At 39.5% G+C, this 26,950-nt stretch overlaps 1 protein-coding gene across 2 annotated transcripts in view; it reads left to right on the top strand.

Moving 5' to 3' along the window:
* NISCH (nischarin) overlaps positions 1-19,982 on the top strand; it is a 39,741-nt gene extending 19,759 nt beyond the window's left edge. Inside the window, exons 10-21 of one of the 2 annotated variants that reach the window (XM_056851667.1) lie at positions 285-470; positions 1,689-1,817; positions 3,868-3,981; positions 4,614-4,722; positions 9,470-9,588; positions 10,011-10,066; positions 10,873-12,198; positions 12,574-12,748; positions 15,041-15,194; positions 16,534-16,662; positions 17,759-17,920; positions 18,741-19,982. In XM_056851667.1, the coding sequence (XP_056707645.1) occupies positions 285-470; positions 1,689-1,817; positions 3,868-3,981; positions 4,614-4,722; positions 9,470-9,588; positions 10,011-10,066; positions 10,873-12,198; positions 12,574-12,748; positions 15,041-15,194; positions 16,534-16,662; positions 17,759-17,920; positions 18,741-19,369 (3,288 nt within the window). In that variant the 3' untranslated portion in view covers positions 19,370-19,982. Of the gene's footprint in view, positions 1-284; positions 471-1,688; positions 1,818-3,867; positions 3,982-4,613; positions 4,731-9,469; positions 9,589-10,010; positions 10,067-10,872; positions 12,199-12,573; positions 12,749-15,040; positions 15,195-16,533; positions 16,663-17,758; positions 17,921-18,740 lie in introns of those variants that run through there. The other variant, XM_056851675.1, reaches the window with a different exon arrangement.
* The last annotated feature ends 6,968 nt before the right edge of the window (positions 19,983-26,950 follow it).

The raw sequence follows: 26,950 nt of genomic DNA, 5'->3' as shown, positions 1-26,950 counted from the left end.
GATTAGTTATCCTTAAAGGGCTTGCATGGCTAAAGATTCTAATGTAGGCTTCAGTGAATCAAATAGTATTTGACAATAGAAGGTGAGCCAATTGGTAGATTAGATTGTTATAGGGACATGAAGCCAGTCTCTCTTCAGTTGCCTTCTAGAATCACATTTGATACTTTATGCTAGTGTTCAAGAGAATTAATGGGTAAGTGTGACATCTCTAAATCTTGGTGTGTTAGTAAGACACAGTATGAATTCTATTTAATTAGTGTGTAAACTTTTTTTGTATTTTCTAGCATCTCTACAACCTCGTTCATCTGGATCTGTCATACAACAAACTTGTGACATTAGAAGGCATTCATACAAAACTTGGGAACATCAAAACTTTGAATTTAGCTGGGAATCTTCTAGAAAGGCTTTGTGGCCTTAACAAACTGTACTCATTAGTCAACCTGGATCTTAGCAACAACAAAATAGAACAGGTATTTTAGTGCTGATTAGTAAAAATCCACGTTTAGTCAATATGCTTAGGCCAGGAATCTACAGACCTACATTATCTTGTGATACAAATCATATAATCTGGTTCTTGATTCCCTAAGAATCCTGGCTGTTTTAGCCTCTCTTTTTAAATGAGCAACGTTCTAACCATTGTGGAGTGGCAAAAAGATTTGAAGAAGATTTGGTTTTTATACCCCAATTTTCTTATTTTTAAGGAGTCTCAGAGTGGCTTACAATCACCTTCCCTTCCCCTTCCCACATCAGACACCTTGTGAGGTAGGTGGGGCTGAGATAGTTCTGAGGGAACTGTGACTAGCCCAAGGTCACCCAACAGGCTTCATGTGGAAGAGCGGGGAATCCAACCTGGTTCTCCATATTAGAGTCCACCACTTAACTAGTACACCATGCTGGTCAGCTGGTCTCAAAAGAGGTTTTAATGCAACTTTCCCCTCAATAGCACTATTTCATCTAGCTGTTGACAACAATAAATCCATATTCAGTGCATAAAACATGCAAAATTAGCGCATTTCTAATAATTCTGTTCTCGACACAATATTTGTTTTTTGCCTGTAAAATAGGGGTCTAATACAGAACTCTACGACCATCATCTACAGCCAATCGCTTTAAAGAAAGTAGTGATTAAGTAGTGTAAAATAATTGTTGGTTTGCACCAGTAGTTGTAAGTAGTCCACATCCATTCTGATGAGATTCTTTACTCTTTTGATAGGATGGGATGTGGTTTTATGTATGTTTTGCAGTGTAATGTAATGTGTCTGTGCTTTGGAATACTGTGCATTCTAGATGCCTTTTGCAATAACTCTGCCTCCAGTCCTCCTCCTTTTGGACCTCTGTGTGTGTAATTAAATATATAGGGTCGTATTATTCTTTCCACTAAGTTGAATCATATGACTCTTTTGCTAAGTCTTCTTTCAAGGGAGAAAAACCTTTTCCAATAGAGAGACTTTTTTACTGGTAGAGAAAGTGATGTTGAAAGAAGTCTTTGTCTATTTGAGGAAGACTTGGTGGAAGGGATCCAACTTAGCAGAAGAGGGTCATAAGATCCAGCCCACATTTTGTCTATATTGTACAGGGTGTAATATATTTTAGCTGGAGCATTATTCAGTTATATAACTTACAGTGGTAATTTGATAAGATGTCTGATATTTTAAGGTTTTGAATTTGTGTATACCTATGTTTTTCAGATTGATGAAATAAAGAATCTAGGAGGCCTCCCGTGCTTAGAAAAAGTGGTCTTATCCAACAATCCTCTGAGTATTATTCCCGATTACAGGACCAAAGTACTAGCTCAGTTTGGTGACAGAGCCTCAGAGGTAATTCTCCACAGACTTGTATTTAACGGCTTATCTGAATGTTTCACTTTCACGCAATATACAAAGTGAAAATGGTCAGCTTTACTGAGCAGCAATACAGTATGACAGTTCATAAATAGAGGAGAAAGGGCCATAGCCTGCTTCCTTTTAATACATTATTTGTTAGGAGTATTTATATCATGCTTTTGACCAAGTTGGACCCCAAGGGGAAGCTTCCAAGTTACTTAAGGCAGTCAGAATTGTTAACAGTACAGAAAAATCAAACAGCAGTAAAACAACAAATAATTAACATCTCCAAATCAAGTGCATCCAAAAGCTTGGGTAAATGCCTTCAACTGATATCTGAAGGAGTGCACCTCTGCTGAATGTGCGTGAATTCCATGACTGGGGTGCCACCACCGAACAGGGCCTGTTCCAGGCAGTTATACCTACCTCACCTTGAGAGGTGGGATCTGGGATGACCTGGAGCAGGGCTTCAGCAGGAGATATATAAGCAGATACAGATGCAAGCAGTCCCTCGCTTGCTCTGATACCAGGCCATTTAAGTATTTTAGAGGCCAGGCCTGGCACTTTGAATTATACTGGAAACCAACTGGGAACCAATGAAGATATGTGAATACCAGTGTGAGAGATGGTTGATTCTAGAGGTCTCATCCAGTAACCTAGCTGCTGAATTTTGAATCTTACCTTAGATAAGATTTTCTTACCATAGATAAGGGCCCTTATGCATTGAGGTTCTTGCCAGGAGAGTTCTACAAAATGAATATAGGGATTAGTCACCAAGGCATACAAACAAAATGCATGCTCTATGCTAATGATGCCTTTCATTATAAAAACCCATAGAGTGTTGCTGCAGTTTAGCCAAATCTCAGGATATATAAAGTCAGTTCAGACATAACTAAAATCACAGGATTTGACTGGAAACCCCAGAATATTAGTTACTTAGGGATTAATTTTTCAGAAAACATGGGAAATTTGGCAGTAAATAATATAACACCAGTAGTGCAGAAGGCAGAGTCTGATTTTAAAAGATGTGCTAAGCTGAATTTATCCTAGCTAATGCTGGTCAGCAATCTTAAAAATGAAAACATTGTCAAAGGTTTTGTTCCTTCTAATGGCTGTTTCATTATTGCTTTCAAATTATTGGCTAGTTAAAACTCAGAAAGTGTTTGATTGGTTTACTTGAGGATAGAAGAAAACTACAATTCAAAGAGAGAGAAAGCAAGCTCAGGTCTGACTGGGAAGCAGAAATGGCCCTGGAAAGGACCTGCCCCTCCCCCCCCCCCAGTGAAGAGGGGAAGGAGCAAAAGCCAGCCCACTCACCACCCTAGCTAGAAAGCTGTTGCTTGCTTGGGGTCAGGGTGGCCCTGGCCTATGCAGGTGGCCCTGCAGGCTATTGGCCTACCAGGTCTTTCCCCAGTAGCCTTAATGGCCAATCTGCCCCTGCACACTCGATGAACAGCAGTTACAGGTAAGTGCAACTCTGTTTTCTTGCACCACCTTCTATAGAAATAATAATATCATGCTTCCAGTCTTATGAGTATTTGGTACTGATACAGGGATAAACAGGATGATAAGATCTGGAAAATAGAGGAAGTGTGCTTGACAGTGTACATGGTTGTAGTCTAAGGAAATAGATTCTAGAAGAAGATCAATAACCAAATTTGATTAGAACTGCATTGATACTACATGCAAAAAAATTAAAAACCAGTTGGCACCCAGTTTTTCTGCATTAATTCTGCACATTTTAGTAAGCAAATTGGGCATTCTAAAGTTATCAGAAAAGTGGCATGTAGCCCAACGTTGATTTTTTTTAACAGATTCTGTTTCTGTATGGAGTACTTCTGAAGACTTGTTTAATCTTTGTTTTAGTGTTGCTTTAACTTCTGCACTGATTTTGGTTTGTTGATTTAGTTTAATTTATTTGAAATAATTCTGACCTCTACTCTGTTTAAAAACTCCGAGGCAGCTGGTGGTTGGGTCAGTTTATTCTTCAGACCCACATTATCAGATGAGGAACTGTTATGACTGATTTCTTGACATTCTTTAGGTCTGTTTGGATAATATTGTGACCACTGAAAAGGAGCTTGACACTGTAGAAGTACTGAAGGCAATCCAGAAAGCAAAAGATGTTAAGTACAAAATGAATAACTCCGATAAAAAGGTGAGTTTAATATTTATTTTATTAAAAACATCTGTAACCTGCTTTTCTCCTGACCATTAGGGTTCAGAGTGGCTTACATAAATTTAAAAAACTGATGCTTAAGAAGCAATTCAGTAGGATGTTTTTTGTGAATATTATTCAGCCTGTAAGCAAATTAATATACCCAATGGATGTGGGCCATTTGAAGGTGATTTATTTCTGTTGATGCTGTATATTGTCAAGTGCTTTCCCAAGAGAGCTCGAACTTAGGAATATATGAAGAAATGGCTGTGCATTGATTAACACAATGAAAATATTATTTTGTGTCATTTTGGGAAATGTCTCTGTATTCCAGTTATCTCGATGTTGTTTGTTACTGAAGCTGAGTTGTCTGCTGAAAGATGCCGTAGATGATCTGCTTGTATTCTTATGTTTTACTTCTTAAAAGTGTGTCTTTATCTAAAATGCTGAGAATTCAGTGTTACTGAGATCAAATATCTTGTAAAATAAACTATGGAATAAGGCCCTAGATAGTGTCAGAAAAACCTGACAGAAGAATGCACAAAAGCATTTCTTTTGCTTGTCCGTTTTTGTTCTGATTAATGGATGTTTGTAACCTTTATTTCTAGCCCTTCCTTTTTGTTCTTTCTTAGATCACTGAGGATTCCAAGCTTTCTGCTGCCAGTTCAAAATCAAACTGTTCTTCTCTCACTGTACATTCTTCCTCTCCTTCTCTGCCTCATCCTGTCAGCTCCAGCCAAGGTAATCATGTATGTATCATGCTGTTGGGCTGGGCCTCCTTGGTTCTGCCTTTCTAGGCTGCATCGATATACATGACTTTCTGTGCATAGGAAAGGGGTTTGACACCATCAGTGGAAGCATTAATGCAGTTGATCAAAGGCTTTCTGTATCACCCACAGCTCTTTGGTAATATCTGTTCATATATCTGGTAGTACCTGTACAAGACAGTAAATGAAAGAGTTCAGCTGCTATGTTCATTTCCACCTTTATAAATCACATGAACACATCAAGCTGCCTTACACTGAACTTGACCATTAGTCCATCAAGGTTAGTATTGACTACTCAGACTGACAGCAGCTCTCTCAGGTCTCAGATAGGTCTTACACATCACCTTTTACCGGATCCTTTCAACAGGACATGCTGGGAATTTAACCAAGACCTTCGACATGACAAGCAGATGCTCTACCTCTGAGCTACAGCTCCTCCCCTGATAATCAGAGAATATCATATGTTCATACCTGTTAGGGCTATAAATGGTCCCAGTACAATAATGATGCTGGAGTGAAAGCCTGTCCTTTATTATGAGAAAATCATTTGTAGGAATGCTAAGGTGCACTACATTCCTGCTAAAAAGTGTTTCATCTAAACTGAATGTTCTGGGCTTTTCAACTTAAAACTAGAACTACTGCCTTAGTAGTTGAAGGAAAATTCTTAAGTGAGCAAAAGAGCTGACAGTTAAAATAATGCAGCACAGTATTACAGGTTCTTAACTGGTAGCATTCTTTTACTGATGTCAGTTTTTAAAAACAGGATGGTACAACAAACTTGCCTGTGTGGCATCAATAAAATGAGCACTCTGTGGACTGTTTAATTGTGAAACAGGGTACTGCAAGCAGATAAAAATAGTTCAAGTTAAAATATTTAACCACTGGACTACTTTTCTTTGAATGTTGAAACGACTGTAGTAGGAAGATGGACATTTTCAGAATGTGTGCATGTCAAATGCTGTCAAGTCACTTCTGACTCATGGAGACCCTGTGAATCGGTGTCCTCCAAAATGTCCCATCTTTGACAGCCTTGCTATGATCTTGCAAACTGAGGGCCATGGCTTCCTTTAAATAGTCAATCCATCTCATGTTGGATCTTCCTCTTTTCCTGCTGCCTTCAACTTTTCCAGTGACTGTGCTCTTTATTTGGGAATGTACAAGTTTACTGTGCTAATTCTCAAGACTGTTTGAACAATATTTTGTCTTAGAAAGAAAACCAGGACTGTTGTAATAGGACATTATTGATTATTTGTGCAAGACTAGCTTAGGAAAAAAAGATGCTGATTGTGAAGTTGCTACTTCTCACTCTCAGTGTTTTCTGTCATCTACCAGTAAAAATGAGAATTTATTCCAAATTACCTGCTGTTGCTTTTTAATGGTGTTAGCTTTTTGTAAATTTCTTTCCAAGCATCAACATGACTTTTCCAAAGTGTATATTTATTTAATTGAAATTCATTCATTTCATTGATTATGATCCAAGATAGCCAACACCAACATAAGAGCACAAGCTAAACACATATAAAATATATACAGACAACACAATTCTTAACTTTGTTAAATACTAATTTCAGTGATACAAGATGGCTAATAACAAGATTCAAGCATCTGCTTCCTTATTGACTGAGCCAAAGCACAAAATTAGCCACCTTAAGAGTGCTTTCATTAGGCCATTTACAAGAAGAATGGGTGTATAATATTTATCAGACCTACTTGGATAAAATAGGAGTAATATACAGAGAAGGAATATCCTTATAAAATGAACAGTGAAGCAACAAGTGTTCAACTGTTTCAGCTGTGTTCAGTTGGCAGAAACACAAACAGTGGGAATAAGGGATAACTAAATACTTGCCTTGCAGCAGAGCTGAGGGTAGAAAGTTGAAAGAGGACAAAATAAATGCTCTGTGTTGTTTAGGAAGTTCTAAAGCTATTCACTGGAATTTTGGCCATGATTCCCTACCGCCAGATAAGAGTTGACACGGACTCTGTCAACTTGAAGGGCTATATCCTAGATTCTTTGATTGTTTCTTTAATGCCCAAGATGGTATAGAGCTGAAGGAGTAAGCCCATAAGATTGTAATTTCTCAACTGCTTCTGCCTAATCCAAATGAAAATTATCTAAGAATTCCAGGAGTTAATCCAAGAGGGTTCAGGGTTAACTTAAGCCAAAAGTGCCCCAGTTGATGCCATTTGCACCCTTGTAATGACACCATCCTCAACTCTATTCTGAGGAGGGCATTAGAAGCACAGTGCAGGACACCAAATATAGATCTGAGAAATTTATACTAAATTCCTTCCAGCAAACCGGACGTTTTTATAGAAACAGATCTGTGCACCACACAACAAGTTGCGGTATCACTTTGCCCTGAAAGATGTTAATCACAAATGGTATATGTGAATGAGCCTCGTTTTTGAAAAGAAGAATCTCAGGGAGATGTATGGTTTATCATATCAGATTATAGCTGATTGTGCAAATATGTATTTTGATAATAGTCAAGGTTGCTTTATAGGAACAGTTGTGTAGGTTGTGTGTGTGCGTAACAATGAACATGAGAAAATTGTAATTTTAAAAATTATCAGAATAAATGTGATTGTTATATTAGTAATTTTAGCATCTTACCTGATTTTTGTAAAGCCTGGTTGGACTTGCATCTTTTTACTAGTTTCCTAGAAACATCCAAGAATTAATGTACATTTTGGCAATTTATTTTCACAAGAGATGACAGCTGAAGGTGTTTGTAATAATAGCATCTGTTTCCATTAATTATTAACCATGTCACATGTCAGTGGTAAAGTTGTTTTTACGGGAAAGGCCAGATTTAAATATTTTTACAGGAAACGGAAAAGTACAAGTAATGCTTCAGCTTCCTCAGCTTTTACCTTCTGCTACTGCCAGAATTCAGTGGGTTGATTCTCTTTTCTGTTAAATGACCAGAGTGTGGTGTTGCAGTACTCTTTAGAACACTTCAGAACAATTAAATGTAATTTGGCATGTGTTAGTATTCCCTGCTAAAGAAACTGTGAAGCAGAATTGTATTTGCAATGATGCATGATTCTTTTATGCTGTGATCTAAAGTACCAAGTGCCATTGAAATCTGTTAGGCTGACTTCTGAGTATTAGAATTGAACTGTTAATTGATTTTACTCAGTACTGTTATCAAGGATTACTTCATACAATCATACAACTATTTACTTTAATTGTATGGTTTGGTAGCTTAAATGCTTAGATGCCTGGTTTTTATTTATGTTTGAAAAAGTCAGAATTTAGGGAAGGGATTAGTTTTTTTTGGGGGGGGGTTGTTGTGAGATGAAAAGAGCAGGAAAAGAGGAAGACCCAACAAGAGATGGATTGACTAAAGGAAGCCACAGCCCTCAATTTGCAAGACCTGAGCAAGGCTGTCAAAGATAAGACATTTTGGAGGACATTGATTCATAGGGTCCCCATGAGTCGGAAGCAACTTGACGGCACTAACACACACACAGTGAGATGATAAGAGCCCTGTGGCGCAGAGTAGTAAGCTGCAGTACTGCAGTCAAAAGCTCTGCTCATGACCTGAGTTTGATCCTGACTGAAGTCGGTTTCAGGCAGCTGGCTCAAGGTTGACACTGGCACTGGCAAACCACCCCATAAACAAAGTCTGCCTAGTAAACGTCGGGATGTGACGTCACCCCGTGGGTCAGAAATGACCCGGGGCTTGCACAGGGGACCTTTACCTAGTGAGATGATGGTGAGATGGTAGAGAGCCGAGGTTATAGAATGGAATCAGCAGGTAAGAAAACTGCAAACTAAAAAGACATGCCTTTTTAGAAAGATTAGGAAGCCAGTCCTACTGGTCCTACTGGTGTGTCACTGGGCACGTGGCTCACTCCTGAACTTGCAGCTTCTCATTTGCTGGAGGGCTGCCTAGAAAGGAGCAGGCTGGTGGTAGGAAACTCTGTGTGCAGAATGTCATGTACAGCATGTGGCAAACGGTACACTGGTTTGTTTTTCCTAGGCAGTGTCCTGGATATCACAGAATTCCTCAGCTGATTAAGAATGCTGTCTGGAAAAATTTTCATCATCCCAGTCCACATATTTCTTACATTTCAGTGTGCAGAGAGAACTCTTACAAGCATGGGCTGATTCATGTGTTTCAGTGGTGCATGCAAACCATTTGCTTCCACAGAATATGGGGCAGCCTGGGTGGGGTGGACACCAGATTTCTGGGGCCCCTAAGTAAACAGTGTGTTAATATGTCAAACGGATAACGTTCATTATTACTCCTATAAGATTTGCTGCATATAAGTATCCTTGAGATCTGGGGCCTACAGCTAAGTGAGATTATAGTGAGGTGGTAGGGAGCTGAGGTGGTAGAATGAAATCAGCAGGTGAGGAATTGCATTTTTTCAAAGTTGCCCACACATTAATAAATTGTAAGTTGAAAACCAGTACAACATTCAAAAGAAGGGTTGGCTAGAACCATTCTCCCGAATATGCTAACGTTTTATTTGCAGAGAGCATTCAAAATATGACTCCTTAATCTGCAGTCTGAAGTGGCAGATCCTGTTCTCCCACCTCATGTGTAGGTAGACTAGGCATGAACTGTCTCAAGCGTAGGGTAAGGTAAGATGTAAATGTATACATAAAATATTGATATAATTGTTGGAATGTGTAGCATGTTTTGAAGTCAGTTTTGCTTTGTTTCACACCTATGTTATTGAAGAGCTCTGTCTATCTCTTGTAGGAATAACTTGCAGAAAAGCAGCCCTAGCCAGCAGTTTTTCATCAAGTAGTTTGACTCCTAAAAGCCATACAGTTACCCAAAGATGCTCTGAAACACTAGAAGCAGGAAGCAGAAGTCAGGTAATGTTATTTTTCCTCAAATGAATGGAGTTGTGACCCTTTTTCTATGAATGGGATTTCTCAACATTTGCATCATCAATTCACTTGTACGCTATTCGTGTAATCCTAAATAGAGTTACACCTTCTAAGCCCATTAACTTAAATGGACTTAGAAGGGTATAACTGTTTAGGATTGCAGTATAGGTTGTGGTTGGTTTTGTGATGCTTACTGTGAATTCTGATTCTGGCAGATAAGGACATTTAAGATCTACGTATAGCAGACAGGCTCTACAACAAGCTAAAATGTATTAAGAAATTAACATTGCTCTGTGATTAAGTTCATATGTATTAATGATCATAGTAATTCCATAGAAAGTAAGATCCCCTTTTCCAGTGTGGGGTAAATATGATTGATTTTTGGTCTGTGATCTGTTTTGTCTAAGGTACCTGCTTCAGAATTGGACATTTCTAAAGAAAATGAGAATGCCCATCACATGCGGTGAGAGAGGTTTCATTTTGATACCCAGTTTACTTATTGAACTGTAACATGTATTTGTAACAGCCGGAGACTTTTTTGAAAGAAGAGGAAAAGCAAACTGTCAAAGTTCCGTAGTGATACCTGTAAAAGCATAACAGGATGAGTTAGAATTGCTTCTTGAAAAAAGAGACAGGGAAAGCAGAGACAGGGCCAGAGTCATCATACCCTGAGGAGGGCAGCTGCCAGGGCCCAGGACTTCTAGCCCACTGCTGCTGACCCTCACCCTTACCCCTCCCCTGCCACCAGCCTGCATCCATGCTCCCAACTGTCCAGCATTATTAAAAAAGGGCATGTTGTTGGTGCACCATGGAGGCAATGGCAGAAGCACTCCCGGCTGCATACACTGGCCAGTGCTGTCCGAGAAAGGGTGTACAGGTGGTGCGGGCTTGCAGGTGGGAGAAGGATGCAAAGGCAGATGGTGGGCATGCAGATGGCGGGGTGGAAAGGAAGGAATGAGGCGGCTCTGGTGGTGAGCAAATGGGGTCCCATGGGCACTCCCTGCCCAGGATCATCCCCCCCCCCAAACTTGGAACTGGCCCTGAGCAGAGACATAGAGGGGTGGGCATAGGCTCCGCAAATGTGCTGAATTTGTGGATCTACTAATATGTTTGCTTCTGTTGCATTGGCTGTCACGTTCTTAAATAGGCTGTATATTTGTAATATTAGATAAGCAATGTGGCACCAGTATGAGACTTAAAAACCGGTCACCCTATTTTCTAATTGGACTAATATGGCTTATTCCTTTCTTTATTTCATTTTGTTTAAAGCTTGGATCAGTCCGAGGAAGAACCTGATGCCTTGCCTGACCCTTTTAATCCTGTTGTCCTACCTTTTACTTGTATGTCGTACACTGCCACAAATCAGGATTTTGTGCAGCACCTCTCGGCCTTGATAGCAGAGGCTGTGGAAAGCGCCGACCCTTTCTTGGTGGAAATTCAAAATACAGGGAGCCTTTTGAACGATTCCAGAATTACAGATTCTGAAGATGGGTACTTTGAAATGGGACTCCATGAAGGAGACCACGTATTAGAGTCCACCACTTCTTCAGATATTGTTGCAACAGCTTCTGACAGCACAAAAGCAGAACAGGATCACATACTCAAAGTCTTCTGGAGTTTTTCTATTCAGGTTCATAAAGAACTCAGGCAGTTTGCTTCCTGCTTGGTTTTGACCCACGGTGTGGTAGCTGTATTCGAGATTCCTCAAGAGTCCAGAAGAAACTGCCAACATCTTTTTTCTGCCTTGAAACTAGCACTGTGTTTTCCATATTCTGACCTTACAGAATTTGGCTTTTTAATACCAGAAATATGTCTGATGCTTAAGTTAAAGAACAGTGACACCTGCTTATTTGTTGTTTCGGATTCTCAGAATCTGCAAGATTTCTATTCCTGTTTACATAGGTGGTGTTCTCAGTGCTGCCTGCCTACACTAGCAAGTTCTGTACTGTACTGTGGCAAAGCAAGTTTGCAAGAATTTGTCTACCAACTGATGGGATTTTATCACATTTCATCGGAAAACACAGAAATAAAAGGCTGTTTCCCTGTGTATCTTTTCTGTCATGATAAAGCCAATGGTCAAAAAGCTCCATGTCAACCAGAAACAGCCAGCGGTGACAAAGCTTGTCCTAAATATATTGATGGTTCTGCACTTTATTCAGTGCTTCCTAAATCTGCTGAAGAGAGCCTCTGTATGTTCCATCCCTGTTGGATATTTCTAACACCCCAGCACCTGCATATAGTGCAAGTTGACTTTAGCGCATTGTCAGGAGAATACAGAGAGACTAAGGATGCCCGGAGTGTATTCACCCTGAGCAGGATTCCACTGGCTTCTGTCCTTTTGCATCCAGCCGGTCATTCTGTTCAGCAAGAAGGTTCATTTTCAGGTGGGCATGTGCTGGAATTACTCATTGGCTACAAATTTGTCACAACGGTATTTGTCCTACCTCATGAGAAATTCCACTTTCTAAGAGTCTATAGTCTTCTGAGGACCCTTCTGCAAGATATCAAAACTATAATGATATTCAAAGCTTCCAGCAATGTGGAATCAGTAAGAAGACCCCTCTCTGACTCCAAGAGGCTTGGCCAAACCTCAAGGTGATTACCACATTTAAAGTATATGTTATAAAGTGGGGAAGTGGATGTGTGCTTGAAAGTGACTTGTGATGATGATGAAGTGATGATGAAGCCTTTTCACAAGTAGCCTATTTTGTGTAAACTGTCAGTGTGATCGCTTTGACTGCTGTGGTTTACAACATGATATAAATTATCATTAAAATTCTAACCAAAAGTTCTTGCAAGCGAAGTAAGATTCTGAGGATATTAAAACTGCCTAATTCATATAGGGAAGGATGTATTGTTAGGCTCTGCTGCAAAGGCTGAACGATGTGTAAACATTAAATGCTACTTTTGTGGCATCCATTTGGTTTTCATTCTGACAATCTTTTTTTTTTAATCTCTTCTGTTTTTTAGCTTTTCCAAGCCTCATTTGCCATTTTCATCTCTCTATCCATCTGAATTTCTGATGTACAAAATTACTGAAGAAAACCAGATTCCTGTGCACCTTACAGTCTCTTCGTGTCTTCAGTATGTGGCTGGGCTAAAGGGAAAAGCCATTATGGAATTTTTCCACTGCAGCATTGCTGAGGTATTGTACACCAAGAAAAATTCCTGGTGGCTGAGATTCCAGAATAGTAACTCTGTTAATCTGTTGAACAAACCACATCAAAACTCCTTTGGCAACATTTGTTGTAGCATGAAGTGCTGAAATTTGCAGGTTTTTGTTTGCCGATTGTCTTTTTATTGGCTTGAAATTAAATACAACAGCAAAAACATTACTGTTAGATATCACCACTTATTTCATTTTCACAGGTTGTATTTGGAAGCAACTATAATTGCTACCGATTGCTATAATTGCTACCGATTAATTCTTATAATAAATGCGCTTACGCCTGATCGATTGATAGAGTCATCATAATTCATATGCTTATGGTGCAAAATGCCCTGGTTATTTGAAAAGACTGAAAATGGGGCTTTTAAAATAGAACTGTTATGAGGAGACTACCTTGTAGGTTGCGTTTTAGCCCCACATCTTTTTAATCTATTTTTAGCTGATCTTCCAAAGATTTTTAACTCAATTGATGGTCATTCCCCTAAGATTGGAAACCTGAAAATTCCACTGTTACTTTACTCCGATGACGCCGCTATTTTATCTTTTACAAGGGTCGGCTTATTAAGACACCTACAACTGTTCGCTGATTATTTCAAACATAACAAATTGCAAATTAATTATGCCAAAACCAAAATTCTAGTTTTCACCAAAAGCTGGCATCTTTCAAAATGGTCCATCGACAATGTACCAATAGAGCAGGTCAAGACTTTTAAATATTTGGGTCTCACTTTTAACTACAGTTTAACTTGGACAAATCACAGAAATAATGTCATCAACTTAGCTAAATATTCAGCATCACAGATTAAACGATTTTTTTACTTAAAAGGGGACCAATATGTACCTGCAGCTATTCATGTTTTTACAGTTAAGATTTTGGCGCAACTACTGTATGGAATACCTGTCTGGATAGAAGCACTGAATAAAAATTTGGAAGCTGCACAGACTTCCTTCCTCCGCCAAATACTAGGACTTCCTAGTTGCGTCCCATTCCAATCTATCCTTAGTGAAACTGGAATGATGACTTTAGAGACCAAAGCTTGGCTCTCAACTTTTAAATACTGGATTAAGATTCATTTTTCTCCAAATGAAAATCATCTTACTCCCTTTTTATTAAAAGAAGCTGCAGATACAGAGTGGTTCACTCTGATCCCACACAAACTGAAAACCTTGGGATTAGATATAGACAACTTATTGATGCTGGACAGCCAAACCATCTTCCGAGTTATTAAGCAAAGACTACTTGACCATGAAAGACAAACAATCCTGCCTGCAACTCCTTTATCTTGTTCTTCATCCAAATTGGGTCTTTCTGCCAATTTTGGACTCCTCCAGGATTACTTCTACTTTCTAAGTGATCGTTCCCTCCGCAGGGCCTTTATGCTAGCTAGACTAAACGCCTTTCCATCGGCAGTTTTATTCGGGAGATTTAATGGTACCCCTTTGGAAAAGAGAATTTGTGGCTGTGGCTTAAACCAGATAGACTCCATTTATCATATTTTATTGGAATGTGAAATGCTAGCGGACCTACGTACTAAATTTTTAATGCCATCAATTTTGGATAGGAACTCTCCCCCCCACTCTTTGATCAGACTTTTACTGAACGGGTATGATCCAGAAACTACAGAAATAGTAGCCATGTTTTTGAAGCAAGCTCTAATGATAAAAATCAAACAAAAAATATAATAGCTGCTATTCCGGTTACTTGTAGAAACTAGTTTTCTATATATACCTTATATCCACTGTACTCCGGCATACCTCATTTTATTCATATCTATTGCTACAGATTGCGATATTGATGTTTTATCATTTGCCAAATTCTGGAATACCTTGTACGATTTGTTATGCCAATAAAGGTTTTTGAATTTGAATTTGACTACCTTGTAATCATCACCAACACAATCCAGGCCACTGGCATAAGGAAGGCAGGTGTTTGGCCTTATCTGTGTGTGTGTGTGTGTGTGTGTGTGTGTGTGTAAAGTGCCGTCAAGTCGCAGCCGACTTATGGCGACCCCTTATGGGGTTTTCATGGCAAGAGACTACTAACAGGTGGTTTGCCAGTGCCTTCCTCTGCACAGCAACCCTGGTATTCCTTGGTGGTCTCCCATCCAAATACTAACCAGGGCTGACCCTGCTTAGCTTCTGAGATCTGACGAAATCAGGCTAGCCTGGGCCATCCAGGTCAGGGCTTACCTCTGTAGACACATTTAAACAAATCTGCATGTGAGGCTGTATTTGAATAGTCTATTGATTGTATTGCCAATATTATAGGTGGAGAATGAAGAGCTGAGGCATCTCATGTGGTCGTCTGTTTTGCTTTACAAAGTTCCTGACATGGAAGTTACAGCTTGTGTTCTACTCTCAACTAAAGCTATTTACTTTCTGTTGGATGATAATGTGATTCATTCCAGTGAGCATCCTTTGGGTAAGAAAACGAAACAATTCCTGGTTTCTAACTATGCGGGTTACCGCACTTGTATTCCCAGCGATGTATTAAGAGTTTGAAAAAGTTATAAAAAATACCGTTTGCACTTTGTTTGGCCCTTTTAGCTGTGAAGACGTCTTCCAACCATTTATAAGCCGTGGTATCCAAAAACCCTTTTAAAGCGATGTTTTTTACAACATTTTCAAACTCTTAATACAACGCTGGGAATACAAAGTGCGGTAACCCCCATCGTCTGTAAGAAGTATTGATAAAAACGGCCGGGTGGTCAGCTTTCCCAGCTTTAGAATCAGCAGTTCCTGCCCTCATTGTAAGACCGGGTGGATCTGATGGTATCTTTTGGCAGGAAGAATCACATTTGAGAGTTTGTGTAAGCTGTGATTGTGCAGAACCACAGAAACAGTTTAGAAAATAGTGCTGAGGGCAGGAGCCAGATTAGACAAAAGAAGGAATGGGGACTGACCCTTTTCAGAGTTCAAAACTTGGGTTAGAACTACGCACTACAATCAAATCACAGGGTTCCCAAATGTTTTCCTCACAATACTAATGCAAAGGTGGGGGAAGCAGAAGCGGGATTCTTAACCCTTCCCTCACCAATTCTCCACTGCAATCCCTTCAGTGTTTTTTCACACATTTTTTTCTGCCAGGCTCCAAGACTAAAGGAGAGTAAGGGTAAGGATGGCTTCAAAAGTGGGTGAAAAAATGAAACAATAGTGAATCAGTAGGTAGGAAAAGTACCCTAGCTGTACACCAATTTTTCCTGCAAATGCTCTTCTCTCCTCCCCCCCCCCCTTATTCGCATGTATGTAAATGTGGTTTTAGAATCAAACTACCGGTTACGTGATTGGATCTTTTCTTAACCATTAAAAAGCAGCCATTGGGGGTGTTGTAATCATGGTGGGAGTTTAAGACATATATGCCACATGCCATTTCCCTGAGAGAAATTCCCTTCCAAACTTGAGAGCTGCTATAAGCACTAATAAGGAAAAAGACAGATAACCCTGTCAGGCCAGTCTTTTTCACTTTGGAGGCTAATAGCAGCTCTTGCAGGTAGAGGAGTGATTTATCTCAGGGAAGCAGTGCAGGGAGGAGTTAAACCTATTTTTCTGACATCATGGTGCTGATCCAAATCTCTCCCAGCGGCTTTTAAAAGAACGTTAGGAGATCCGTCCACATAGCTTGCCTCTAAGCAAACATAATAGTGTTCTTACAAGGGGCACATCTGAAGTAAAGTTTTGGAATGTACTAGTGATTCTCATGAAACCTTAAATATATATGTTTACATAAAATTACTAATCACTGTACGTTCTCTGTTCAATAGATTTTTGGAACAAGGGTCGATTCGATCATAAATTCAGCTGTTTCCATCTTTCTTGTTGCTTAGTTATAAAATTGAATGATCTGAACTCTGTAAACATTGGACTTTTTGATCAGTATTTTCGACTTACTGGTAAGTAAATATATGTTATCCTTCCTTTTCCATTCCCCTTGTTCTCTCCCCCATCAGAATTTAAACTGAATGCTTCTTTCTCTTTTCCATAAACTGTAAACTTTATTGTGTACACTGATACCTTTGTATAAACAATAAATAATGCTTATGCTGCTGTCACAGTTCAGCCTCAGTACTGATACTCTCCAGTCTAACTACATTTTATGCTTTATTATTTATTAAACATAGCTAAAACGGTGTTTGTTTTTTAACATGTTTTGAAGTTCTTGTGCTCTTACTGGGAAGGTCTTTCATGATTTCTTTCAGCTCATGTCAAGCTTTGAGTTCCAGAGTGGAAAAGAATAAAAACAAAATAAAAGAACATTTTCGTTAGTTAATTACAAATTCCCTCCTTCAGCTTTCTCCAGTTGTAATATGATGTATGATGGAAGTCATGGAACAGGAACTGTGGAGTCCATTAAGTCCAGCTTCATGACTGTTGTTTTCAGAGTTGCAAGTGAGATAAAGACTTCACAGTGTTTTTCACAACACTTTTAAAGGGTATTTCTCTGACCTTTATTTGCAGTAAATAATAGAAAAGTGGAGGGAATACCCCACGAACAGGCTTGAAGACAACACCATGAATCCCTGGACATTTTCTTTGCAGTCACTAAAAATATATGATTGACAAACATGGAATTATTGTCCCCTATCTCCAGCATGCTGCTGTGTAAATATAGAAAGTATTACACATAAGCCTGACTTTGGCGTATTTTGGAAAGTGTCTAGTTTCATTATGCTAGACTGCTGGAAATGTTTTGCCCCCAGCCGTGTTGTGCAACACAGTTTAGGTGGTTTAGTAGTGTATTTAGGAGAACAAGCAAGCGAACTCCACTAATAAAAGACTTGGCTCCATGGATGATGTGACACACTTAGAGACTGTCAGCTGAAAAAAAAGGACGTGTGATACAGGAAGGTGCAGATGATAGAAGCAAGTGAACAGTGCACCTGAAATTTCCAAAATAATAGTATGAAATGGGCATTTACTGGGGGGAAAAATCTCAATGAAGGTGTAATAGAGAATGTCAACTTTTTTTTGGCTCTGTCTCCTCTTCAGGACATTCAGCAGAACATATATTAACTTGCCTAACCAGAGACAGCTACAGTACTCATGCCTTTATCCAGCACCTTATGGCAGTTCTCTCATTACTGGCAAGGACGCCATCTCCAGAGCCGGTGGATAAGGACTTCTACTCTGAATTTGGGAAAAAGAATACAGGTAAAATGGTTCCAAATATGGTTTATAATAGGAGCAATTGATACCTTTAGGAGAATCTTCATGTGCGCGTGGAATATTTTTCTTTCAAGATTCTGTCTTGGTAATTGCAAGACATTTAGTGTATCGCCATCCCTGGCAGACCAGGGGTGCTCCTGTTCAGGGCTTTGGGAAGACTGAAAAAGAACAGGATGTCTCTGCAGTTTTCCATAGGAAGAGGTTCAGGAAATCTCCCAGATCTTGTGCTCAGCACCAGAGTGGGAATCTGCTTCACGTGTTGCTTCTCTGAGGTTCAGCAAGCATTAAGGAGATTTCCTTCTGCTTTTCTTTCAGAAGCAAAAGAGAATCTCTTTATAGATAGCCTGAGAGAAGTTTGCGAAGCAGGGAGTTGTCAGGTTTTCCTTTTGCAGATTTCCCCATCTCGAGAAGAATGTGTGATCTGTCACCACAGATGTTGCCAAGTATATTCCCCCTACCTTATTAAAAAGATTCTGCAATCAGCTGAGAATAATATTCACTGGGGTCAGTGAAGCAGAAATCAGCAGGGAAAGTAAAGAGATGTTTTTTATTGGATACTGGTTTATTAGTTGTTTCCTTTGCATGTATTCATTTATTGGTTAAAAATCGAGCCTGTTGAAACTTTTGATTGTCACTACTTTTTCTTTTAGAAAATCAGGCAATTTCCAGCATATCACTATTTATCATCATACTTTGTATTTGCCTATCATTTCCTGGTGTTCTGAGGGCCTCCACGGGTCTTTCAACAGTCCTTTCAAAGACTAATAAATGCAAAGTACAAGTCTTCTGTAACTTTTGCTTGCAGGAAAAATGGAAAACTATGAACTGATCCACTCGAGCAGGGTGAAATTTATATATCCTAATGAAGAAGAAATTGGGGACCTTGCCTTTTTGGTAGCTGAGAAGATGAACAGCGTGGTTAACCTTCAGTCTCTGAACATACTCCTCTATGTGTTGGCATTTCAAGTGAACGCTGCAGAAGGACCTGTTCAGTGCAACAGCTCACTGCAGCCTAAAACACTGATCTTAACCAGTTCAGATTTGTTTCTCTTCGACGAGGATTACATCAGCTACCCGCTGCCTGAATTTGCCAAGGAGCCACCAAAGAAAGATAAGTATCAGCTTGCGGATGGAAGAAGGATTCGTGATTTAGATAGAGTCCTCATGGGCTATCAGACATACCCTCAGGCTCTCACGTTTGTTTTCGATGATGTTCAGAATCTGGATCTTATGCAGAACCTGACCCTTGATCACTTTGGCAACGTTCTCAGTTTTCCCAAAGGGCAGGCCACACAGGAGGTCAGCAGCAATCGAGAGATCCTGTGGTGTGTCTTTATCCCAAGCGCAGAAAGTCGTGAGAAACTAATCTCACTTCTCGCTAGGCAGTGGGAGATCTTATGCGGCCGAGAGCTGCCTCTGGAGCTCACCGGATAGCTTTGTTTTAAATATAATTTTAAGATATATATTTTGGTTATTGCACAGCTAAAGGATTGGTTGGAAGATTATGAATTAAAGCACAGTATTGAATTAAGCAGGGATTGACATTCTCTTCACAGCAAAATAATGTGGCATTGAAGCTTGCCTGTGTATCATCATTATAGTTCCTTGTGCAGTGAAGAGTTTTTAATATTATAGCATAATCTGCTAATGAGTTAAACTGGAATTTTGTAAACTCTATTTTTATGTAACAGTGTATATTCAGGATTCTAATTAAGCATCCCAGGCAACTGTATGGACAAAAAGGAGTCAATATAACCAAACTTTCATTTAGGCCTGTTATGTTTCCACTGTGTTTTTGTAAATATATATATATTTCAGTCTTGCTATTCTATACATAAAATATGTAAATAATGGTAACAAAAGATGCTTGTGCTATGTCAAAGTGCAACGTTCTTTGTACAAGATGTATTTTATTGTCTACGCTGCTAACAACTATTTAATGATTCTTCAGATAATTTGTACATTTGTTTTTTTATGAGGTGTCAAATTGAATTTTGTTTGTTATCCATGAGTGTGATGGCAAAATTCACCCTTTAATCGAATGCTGCTTTTGCATCTGACAGACTCTTTTGGAAAGTTAACCAATTTCATTTTATCGTCACAGACCTGAGGATTGGACAGGACTGACAAGAGTACCCTTGTTGCTAGCAGAGAATGGTGCATTTGTATTCTGGAACACTGTTTCTGTTGCCAATTTTCTCAATACAAATAAAGCGGAATTTGACACAATTGCTCTTCTCACTTGGCTTCTTTTTAGATGTGTTTTTACCGTGCCGTCATTTCCATGTACTTTGATCCTATTGCAGGTCAGCAATACAGTTACCTTCTTAATAGGCCAGTGGTCTGTGAAAGAAAACTTCAAGGAAAAAATAAGAGGATTTGATACAAGTATATACCATGAAGGGTTCATTTTACCATAAAAGCAATACTTTTGAGGAAAAAGAGCAAACTAGATGATATACCCTCATGTGGAGGGTTATTTTAGTCAACCACACTTGTAGATTGTTGGGCTGCAGATTGCTGAAATATTTTGTGCTTAGGCTTGAAATATAGCCCCTTTCTTAAATTAAAACTGAGCTGACCAGCAACTTACATAAAAGCCTAGTCCCATATGGCTATATGTTGCCCATCTGGTGTTCTAACTAAGATACTTATTGTTATGCCAAATGCTTGGGTGCTGACTATTTGCATTCTTTGAAAATCAAAAACTTTGGGTCTGTGATTCCTCCAGTGTCCATCTTTCTCTTGTATCGCATGGCAATATACCAGCTACATCAAACATTATTGCTACTGGTGGGAGGAAGGTTTGGTCCAGGAATTGGGATGTCTCCTGTTCTGGAAGGAGTTACATGAGTTGGAAGCAACTTGATGGAACTTAACACACACAATTACTGAGGAAATTAAGAGGTTTTGCTATCAGCTTCCAGGTGGCCTGCAAGGACAGCGTTAACACATATGCTAAGGAGGCTGTTTCCTTCTCATTGTTCTTGAGGTTTCACATACCCTGCACCCAGGGAGGGGTGATATGGCAGACAAGTTTGTACTTGCTATGTTGGCTCTGGAGTTGTCACAAAATGGATGCCAGAAAACGTCCATTTTGTCTCTGGCATCACATCAGTGCCCTGTTTCTTGTGCATTAACTCCAGTCCTATATACCGTACCTCTCAGGGGCATACTAGGTAGCCTAGGGTAATTCCTTAGGGTAACAGGAGTTGTTCTCCAAAGCATGTCATAGATGTGTATTGATCCTTTCCTAGTTCACTACCTGAGACAGTTGCATGCACACATTCACGCAATCAAATACAACAGCCAATTTTGCCTCAGAATGCTTTGTTTGGCAATAATAAAGGAGCTATAATTTGGTTAGCTCATCCTTCTTCATTATACCCTTTTTCATCCTCAGCTTCAGATAACTTAAGCAATCAGCCTATTGTGAACCAAACAGAAATGGTTTTTCTTAAGATTTTAAATGATGGGTTTTTAAATCTTTCTGAACGGTTCTAAGGAATTTGTAGAACACAGAAAACCCACACAATGTAATGCATATTTTATGGTATACCATAAGTCTTGGCAGTCTTTAATTTTTGTCAAGAATACATAAACACAAACACAAGATTTCAATTGCAGGAAACTGCCTGAATCTAAATGAAGGCTGTAAATATTTCACAAAATAATGGTCTTGTTGCCCAGTACTTTCTCCAAGTATTTTCTGGTTTTATTTTTTTTTTTTTTTGGTTGAGGGTGGGGGGAGCACCAAGAACCAAATAACTTATATGTACACATGTGGAATGGAGGCAATTCATTCAGGCAGAATAGGGCTTACATTTCTGCTGTAGTAGTTCCCACTACTCAAGAGACAAGCTTCATTTAGAGCTAAACAATCTTTTTGGTGGTGGTGGAAGGATAACAATGGCAAGAAATGTGATGAACCATATGTGTGGAAAGGGGGCCTTGTAAATATTCTGAATAAGCAAGGTTCGGGCTGTATGGAAATCTTTAGTTTCTGTTGCCACATCTCAAAAGGAATACTGAAAACTTGGAAGAAGTGCGGAAAAGAGCAATCAAAACAATCCGGAGGGTGAACCACTTGCCTTATGAGACAAGTGTTGGAAACTGCATACAGGACTAGATGGAGTGTTGGTCTGGTCCAATATGGCTAGAGTTTATGTACTTGAGTAATTTTAATTCTACCACAGTGTTTCCTACAGGTCTCTCTCAAGCCCTTCCGTTTAAACTCCTGCTGTATGGGATAGTGAAGTATGAGCTACTACCACTTTATGTTACAAATGACATAATAGAGTTGTACAAGACTTAAAAGACTCTGTCAGTACAGCTCTCAAATTCTCAGTATTTTATGTAAAGCCTGTATCACTTGACATGAACCATAACAACTAACTTTATATTCTATATGGAGTTTGTATGTGTGTGTGTGTGTACACACAACTATGTTTAGTTCATGGGTATGTAACCCTGCCATGGTTGTCAAACATCAGCACACCTGACAATAATTTTTGGCGCACAGAGCCAGTTTGCTTTCCAGCCAACAAAGGCAAGCCCCTGAGCAGCCAGTAGTGAAACGGGGGCTTCACTAACTTCAGTGTATCATCCCCCATCTTTTTTGTTTGCCAACACAGCAACATCTTCACAGGTAGAAAGCCAGAGGTAGAGAGCCAGCGTGGTGTAGTGGTTAGGAGTGGTGGACTCTAATCTGGAGAACCGGGTTTGATTCCCCACACCTCCACCTGAGCGGCAGACTCTAATCTGATGAACTGGGTTGGTTTCCCCACTCCTACACATGAAGACAGCTGGGTGACCTGGGACTAGTCACAGTTCTCTCAGAACTTTCTCAGCTCCACCTACCTCACAAGGTGTCTGTTGTGGGAAGAGGAAGGGAAGGAGATTGTAAATTGGTTTGATTCTCCTTAAAAAGGTAGAGAAAGTCAGCATATAAAAATCAACTCGTACTCCTCCTTTTTCTTCTACTACTATTACTATATCTGGGTTGTTTTAGATTTTTTTTTTTTTTGCCACTTGGGCCATAAGGGTTGCCTACCTTTCATATTCATGTTTCTCTGTGATAACTGCCATATAACGTGGTTTGCCATTTTCATTGCCATTTCCTACTTTACAAATATACTAAAGGGTCTCAGTAGGGCATTAGGGTGAGCTGCAAGAAAAACATTTGTTCTTTGGGTATTGTACAGTCCGTAGCTGATAATGTTTACCTAAACACACACATCCTGTTATTGCAAAAGATGTACTCCCACTATCAGATTATATTGTCACAAATCAATGGAAGAGTCTACCATTAGTACATATGTCCAGTAGTTTCATACTCTTTCTCCCATCAAGTTTTGTAACTCTTTGGACACATGCTTATGGGTGAACATAGTGAGTTACATTCTATCACTTTGCTCAGCTATGTGTGAAGCCTTCCTCCACTCCAAGGAGCTTTTCTTCAATAGAAGAGGGAATACTTCCACAGGAGAACTCTATGCTTAGCTAAGCAAAGTGGTAGGATACAACATAGTATAAGCAACCTAGGTGGCATTAACCTTTTCTCTTTGTGTATATATAGGGATCATTAGAAAAGGGCTGTAACAGTTTATTTTAGAATTGTATATCTCATCTTTTCAGGGATACTCCCATGATAACTTAAAGGTAAAGATATTCCCCTGTACAAGCACCAGATCATTACCCATGGGGTAACATCACATTTTGATGTTTCCTGTGCAGACTATGTTTACGGGATGGTTTGCCATTGCCTTCCCCAGTTGTCTACACTTTACCCCCCGCAAGCTGGTACTCATTTTACTGACCTCAGAAGGATGGAAGGCTGAGTCAACCTTGATCCAGCTACCTGAAACCGACTTCCATCAGGATCGAACTCAGGTCATGAACAGAGCTTTTGACTGCAGTACTGCAGTTTACCACTCTGCACCATGGGGCTCCTTGTAAGGTAACTTAAAAAGGACTAAAAGCAAGCACTAAGTTGTCACAGGAGTATAAACAATCATGAGGACGTGGACATACCCACTGGGTTTTTTGACGTCTATGCTAATCAGACAAAGCAGAGTGAATTGGAGCCTGTCCAAGAAATTTGCCTTAAGGTGCCAACTTAGTGCTAGTAATTGTCAAGCCTATGACAGCCTACCTCTCTAAATAAACTGTGTATTAGTTCCAATAACATCTCTATCTCTATCAGCAGTAAAAAGTTAATGATTTTGAAAAAAGAAAAACCTTGTGATCTCAAAAGTCATCTGCTGTACTACATGGAAAGAGTTGCTGCTCAAGAAAAATGCTCCTACATTCCCCTGGGAATGTAGAACTGGCTGTGTGCGTCTTTGGATCCTGGCCACTCTGTTTGTGATGCGTGTGAAAATAATTTTTTATCTGGTATTATTTGTCTTAAGGTGTGGATTGGGGGGTCTCAGAGCAGAAAACAGGAGACAGTAGTTCCACCACTTTCTTACTGGTACTTCATACAAGGTTATTTTTACCCCTATTGTGATGTGTACTTATGCCAACTGCATAGCTTCATGGCTGTAATATTTTGCTTAATAATTGCTCTTTAACTTAAATGTACAATAAGCTGTTTAGTGGAACAAGATGTAAATCATATAGAGACATCAACTATCAAGCCATACAAAGGTTTTTTTGGGATGGGGACATTTTGGCATGGTGGACTTTGGCAACAGAAACTCAGCTATGAAGTTAGCCTATGAGTACTTTATTACTCTGATGTTGCTGAAAACAACACTAAGTGTTAATCTAGCTGCATTAGCAAGACTTAAAAATAGCTCAAGATATTGCTGCATTAATATTTTTATGAAGATCATCTCATGCACGTTAAAACAACACACTACCCATTTATCGGTGTCAGCTTTATCAAACATTTGTACTTTACCGTTAGAAATAAGATTTTAAAAAATCATTCCACATTGATGTAACCTTTGGATCAATAACAAATCTAGTTCACACTATCAGTTTTATCTCACGGTTACATACTTTGTTTTCAGAGGAAAACAAAGGATTTCCTTCCATCTGTTTTGAACTGATAGATGTGAGAGGAAATCCGTAGACATTCCTGTTTTGAGTAAACTTTTTCTTGCTCAGGGTTATCTTTTTACCTCTGAGCTCTTTTCTTTAGAAGAAATTCTGTTGATTTGTGCTTAGGCATAAAAAATAATGCTGCTGTTGTATCCTTTGGAATGAGAGATTCAGAGCACGCAAAATATTTTTTCCCCTCTGTTTACTTTTAACTTCTGGGTTTTCTTGGATCTGACTTTTAGTAGGCGGAGTTTTCTTCCAGAAACTGCATCTTCCACATCCCCTGCTAAAGCACAGGGCTCTTTTCAGTAGAGGAGTGAAGATGAAACTTCCTTTCTTATTCTTTTTCTTTCCAGCAATATGCTTAATTTACACAACCAAAGGGCAGCAGACACTGTCCTTCAGTGTTACTCCTCTGAAGATGCCTGCCACAGCTGCGGGCGAAACGTCAGGAAAGATAATACCAAGACCACGGCCACACAGCCTGGATAGCCTACAAGAACCAAGGCAGCAGGTAAGTTTGCAATTCTTTGATTGTTTGAGGCTGTCCACTTGGGAGTAAACCCCACTGAGCTCCCTGAAGAAGTTTATTTCCTTCTGAATAAATGGTCCTACGGTCTGCCTGTATGTTAAATAGGTATGTTTCAAATGTCTTATGTTGTTGTAAAACCTTTATTTCAGCATTGCCATTAATATCACTTCTTCCATTGGATTTTATAGTCGGACTATATTTTCCCAGGATGTATTTGTGCGCATATATGTATATGTACTCATGTGCTCATATGCACATATGCAACATTTAATTATTAATCAGAAAAATATTGTTATTCTTTTGAGTTCAAAGGTGCCCTGGCTTAATCTGGTGACCTATTTTAATATCAAAACTTGCAAAAAGTTAGACCGCAGGCACCATTCTAAAAATTTCTTCTGACATTTTACCCACCACAACACATACATCTGATCATTGTCAGAGTTAGGAAACTAGGTTGGATGAGCACCAGGTCAGAACAAGTACTAGCAGTTGTATGCGTGCATAGTTCTCCTGATTAAATGAGATCACATGCTTGCACATTCCTTTTAATGGATGTATTTATTTAATTAATTTGTACCCCCCAACTTTCTTCCCATTGGCAACCCAAAGCAGCTTACATTGTTCTCCTGTCCTTCATTTTATCCTCACAACTAGTTTGTGAGGTAGGTTAAGCTGAGAGAGTGTGACCGGCCCAAGGTCACCCAGTGAACTTCCATGGCACGAGTGGGGATTCGAACCTGGGTCTCCCAGATAGTAGTCCAACACTTTTAACCACTACACTACTCTGAAGATTTGCCTGGAGTTCAAACTTGAAAAAAAGTAGAATTTGAAATAGAACATATGCAAAGTTGCCACCAGGACAGAAGCCACTTTTTTTGCCAAGCATAAGTAGCTCTATGTGTGCTTGAATGCCATATTGAAGTCTCGTTACTGAACAAAGATGATGAGGGTTGATCTCACAAATGGTTGATGCACTTGGCTGCTATTTAATTTCCTGTGCTGGTACCAGCAAAGGCCCGTGCGTTATTAAAAGCTTTCCCATTTTGTATACTGGGTTGTTTCATTAGTTGCTGCATTTTACTGCTCCTTCATCTTAACTGGATGAACTTTGCCAAGGGTGCTGATTGCTCTTTCCCCTCACACTTCCCCTTCTGTCTATCCCAGTTGATGTGCAACACAACCAAGGGGCACTGTGTGTAGCGATATATTGCCACGGCTACACTTGGGGAACATGTGGTATGGATGATACATGGTTCAGATGTGGTTAAAAAGTTGGGTTTCGGCATACTTGGCTTTCAGAATAATGCAAATTTTAAAAAAGAACCTCCCACCAAAGCAACCTGATGAACACTGAGCATGAAGAGAGGGAGATATGGAAATTGGCCTGCTCAAGCACTTCAGAACTGATAGTATCCTGGAGGTTTCCCAATAAT

Source organism: Euleptes europaea, chromosome 1 (genome assembly GCF_029931775.1).
Source record: "Euleptes europaea isolate rEulEur1 chromosome 1, rEulEur1.hap1, whole genome shotgun sequence".
NCBI classification, from domain to species: Eukaryota; Metazoa; Chordata; class Lepidosauria; order Squamata; family Sphaerodactylidae; genus Euleptes; species Euleptes europaea.
This window is presented reverse-complemented; position numbering and strand designations above follow the sequence as displayed.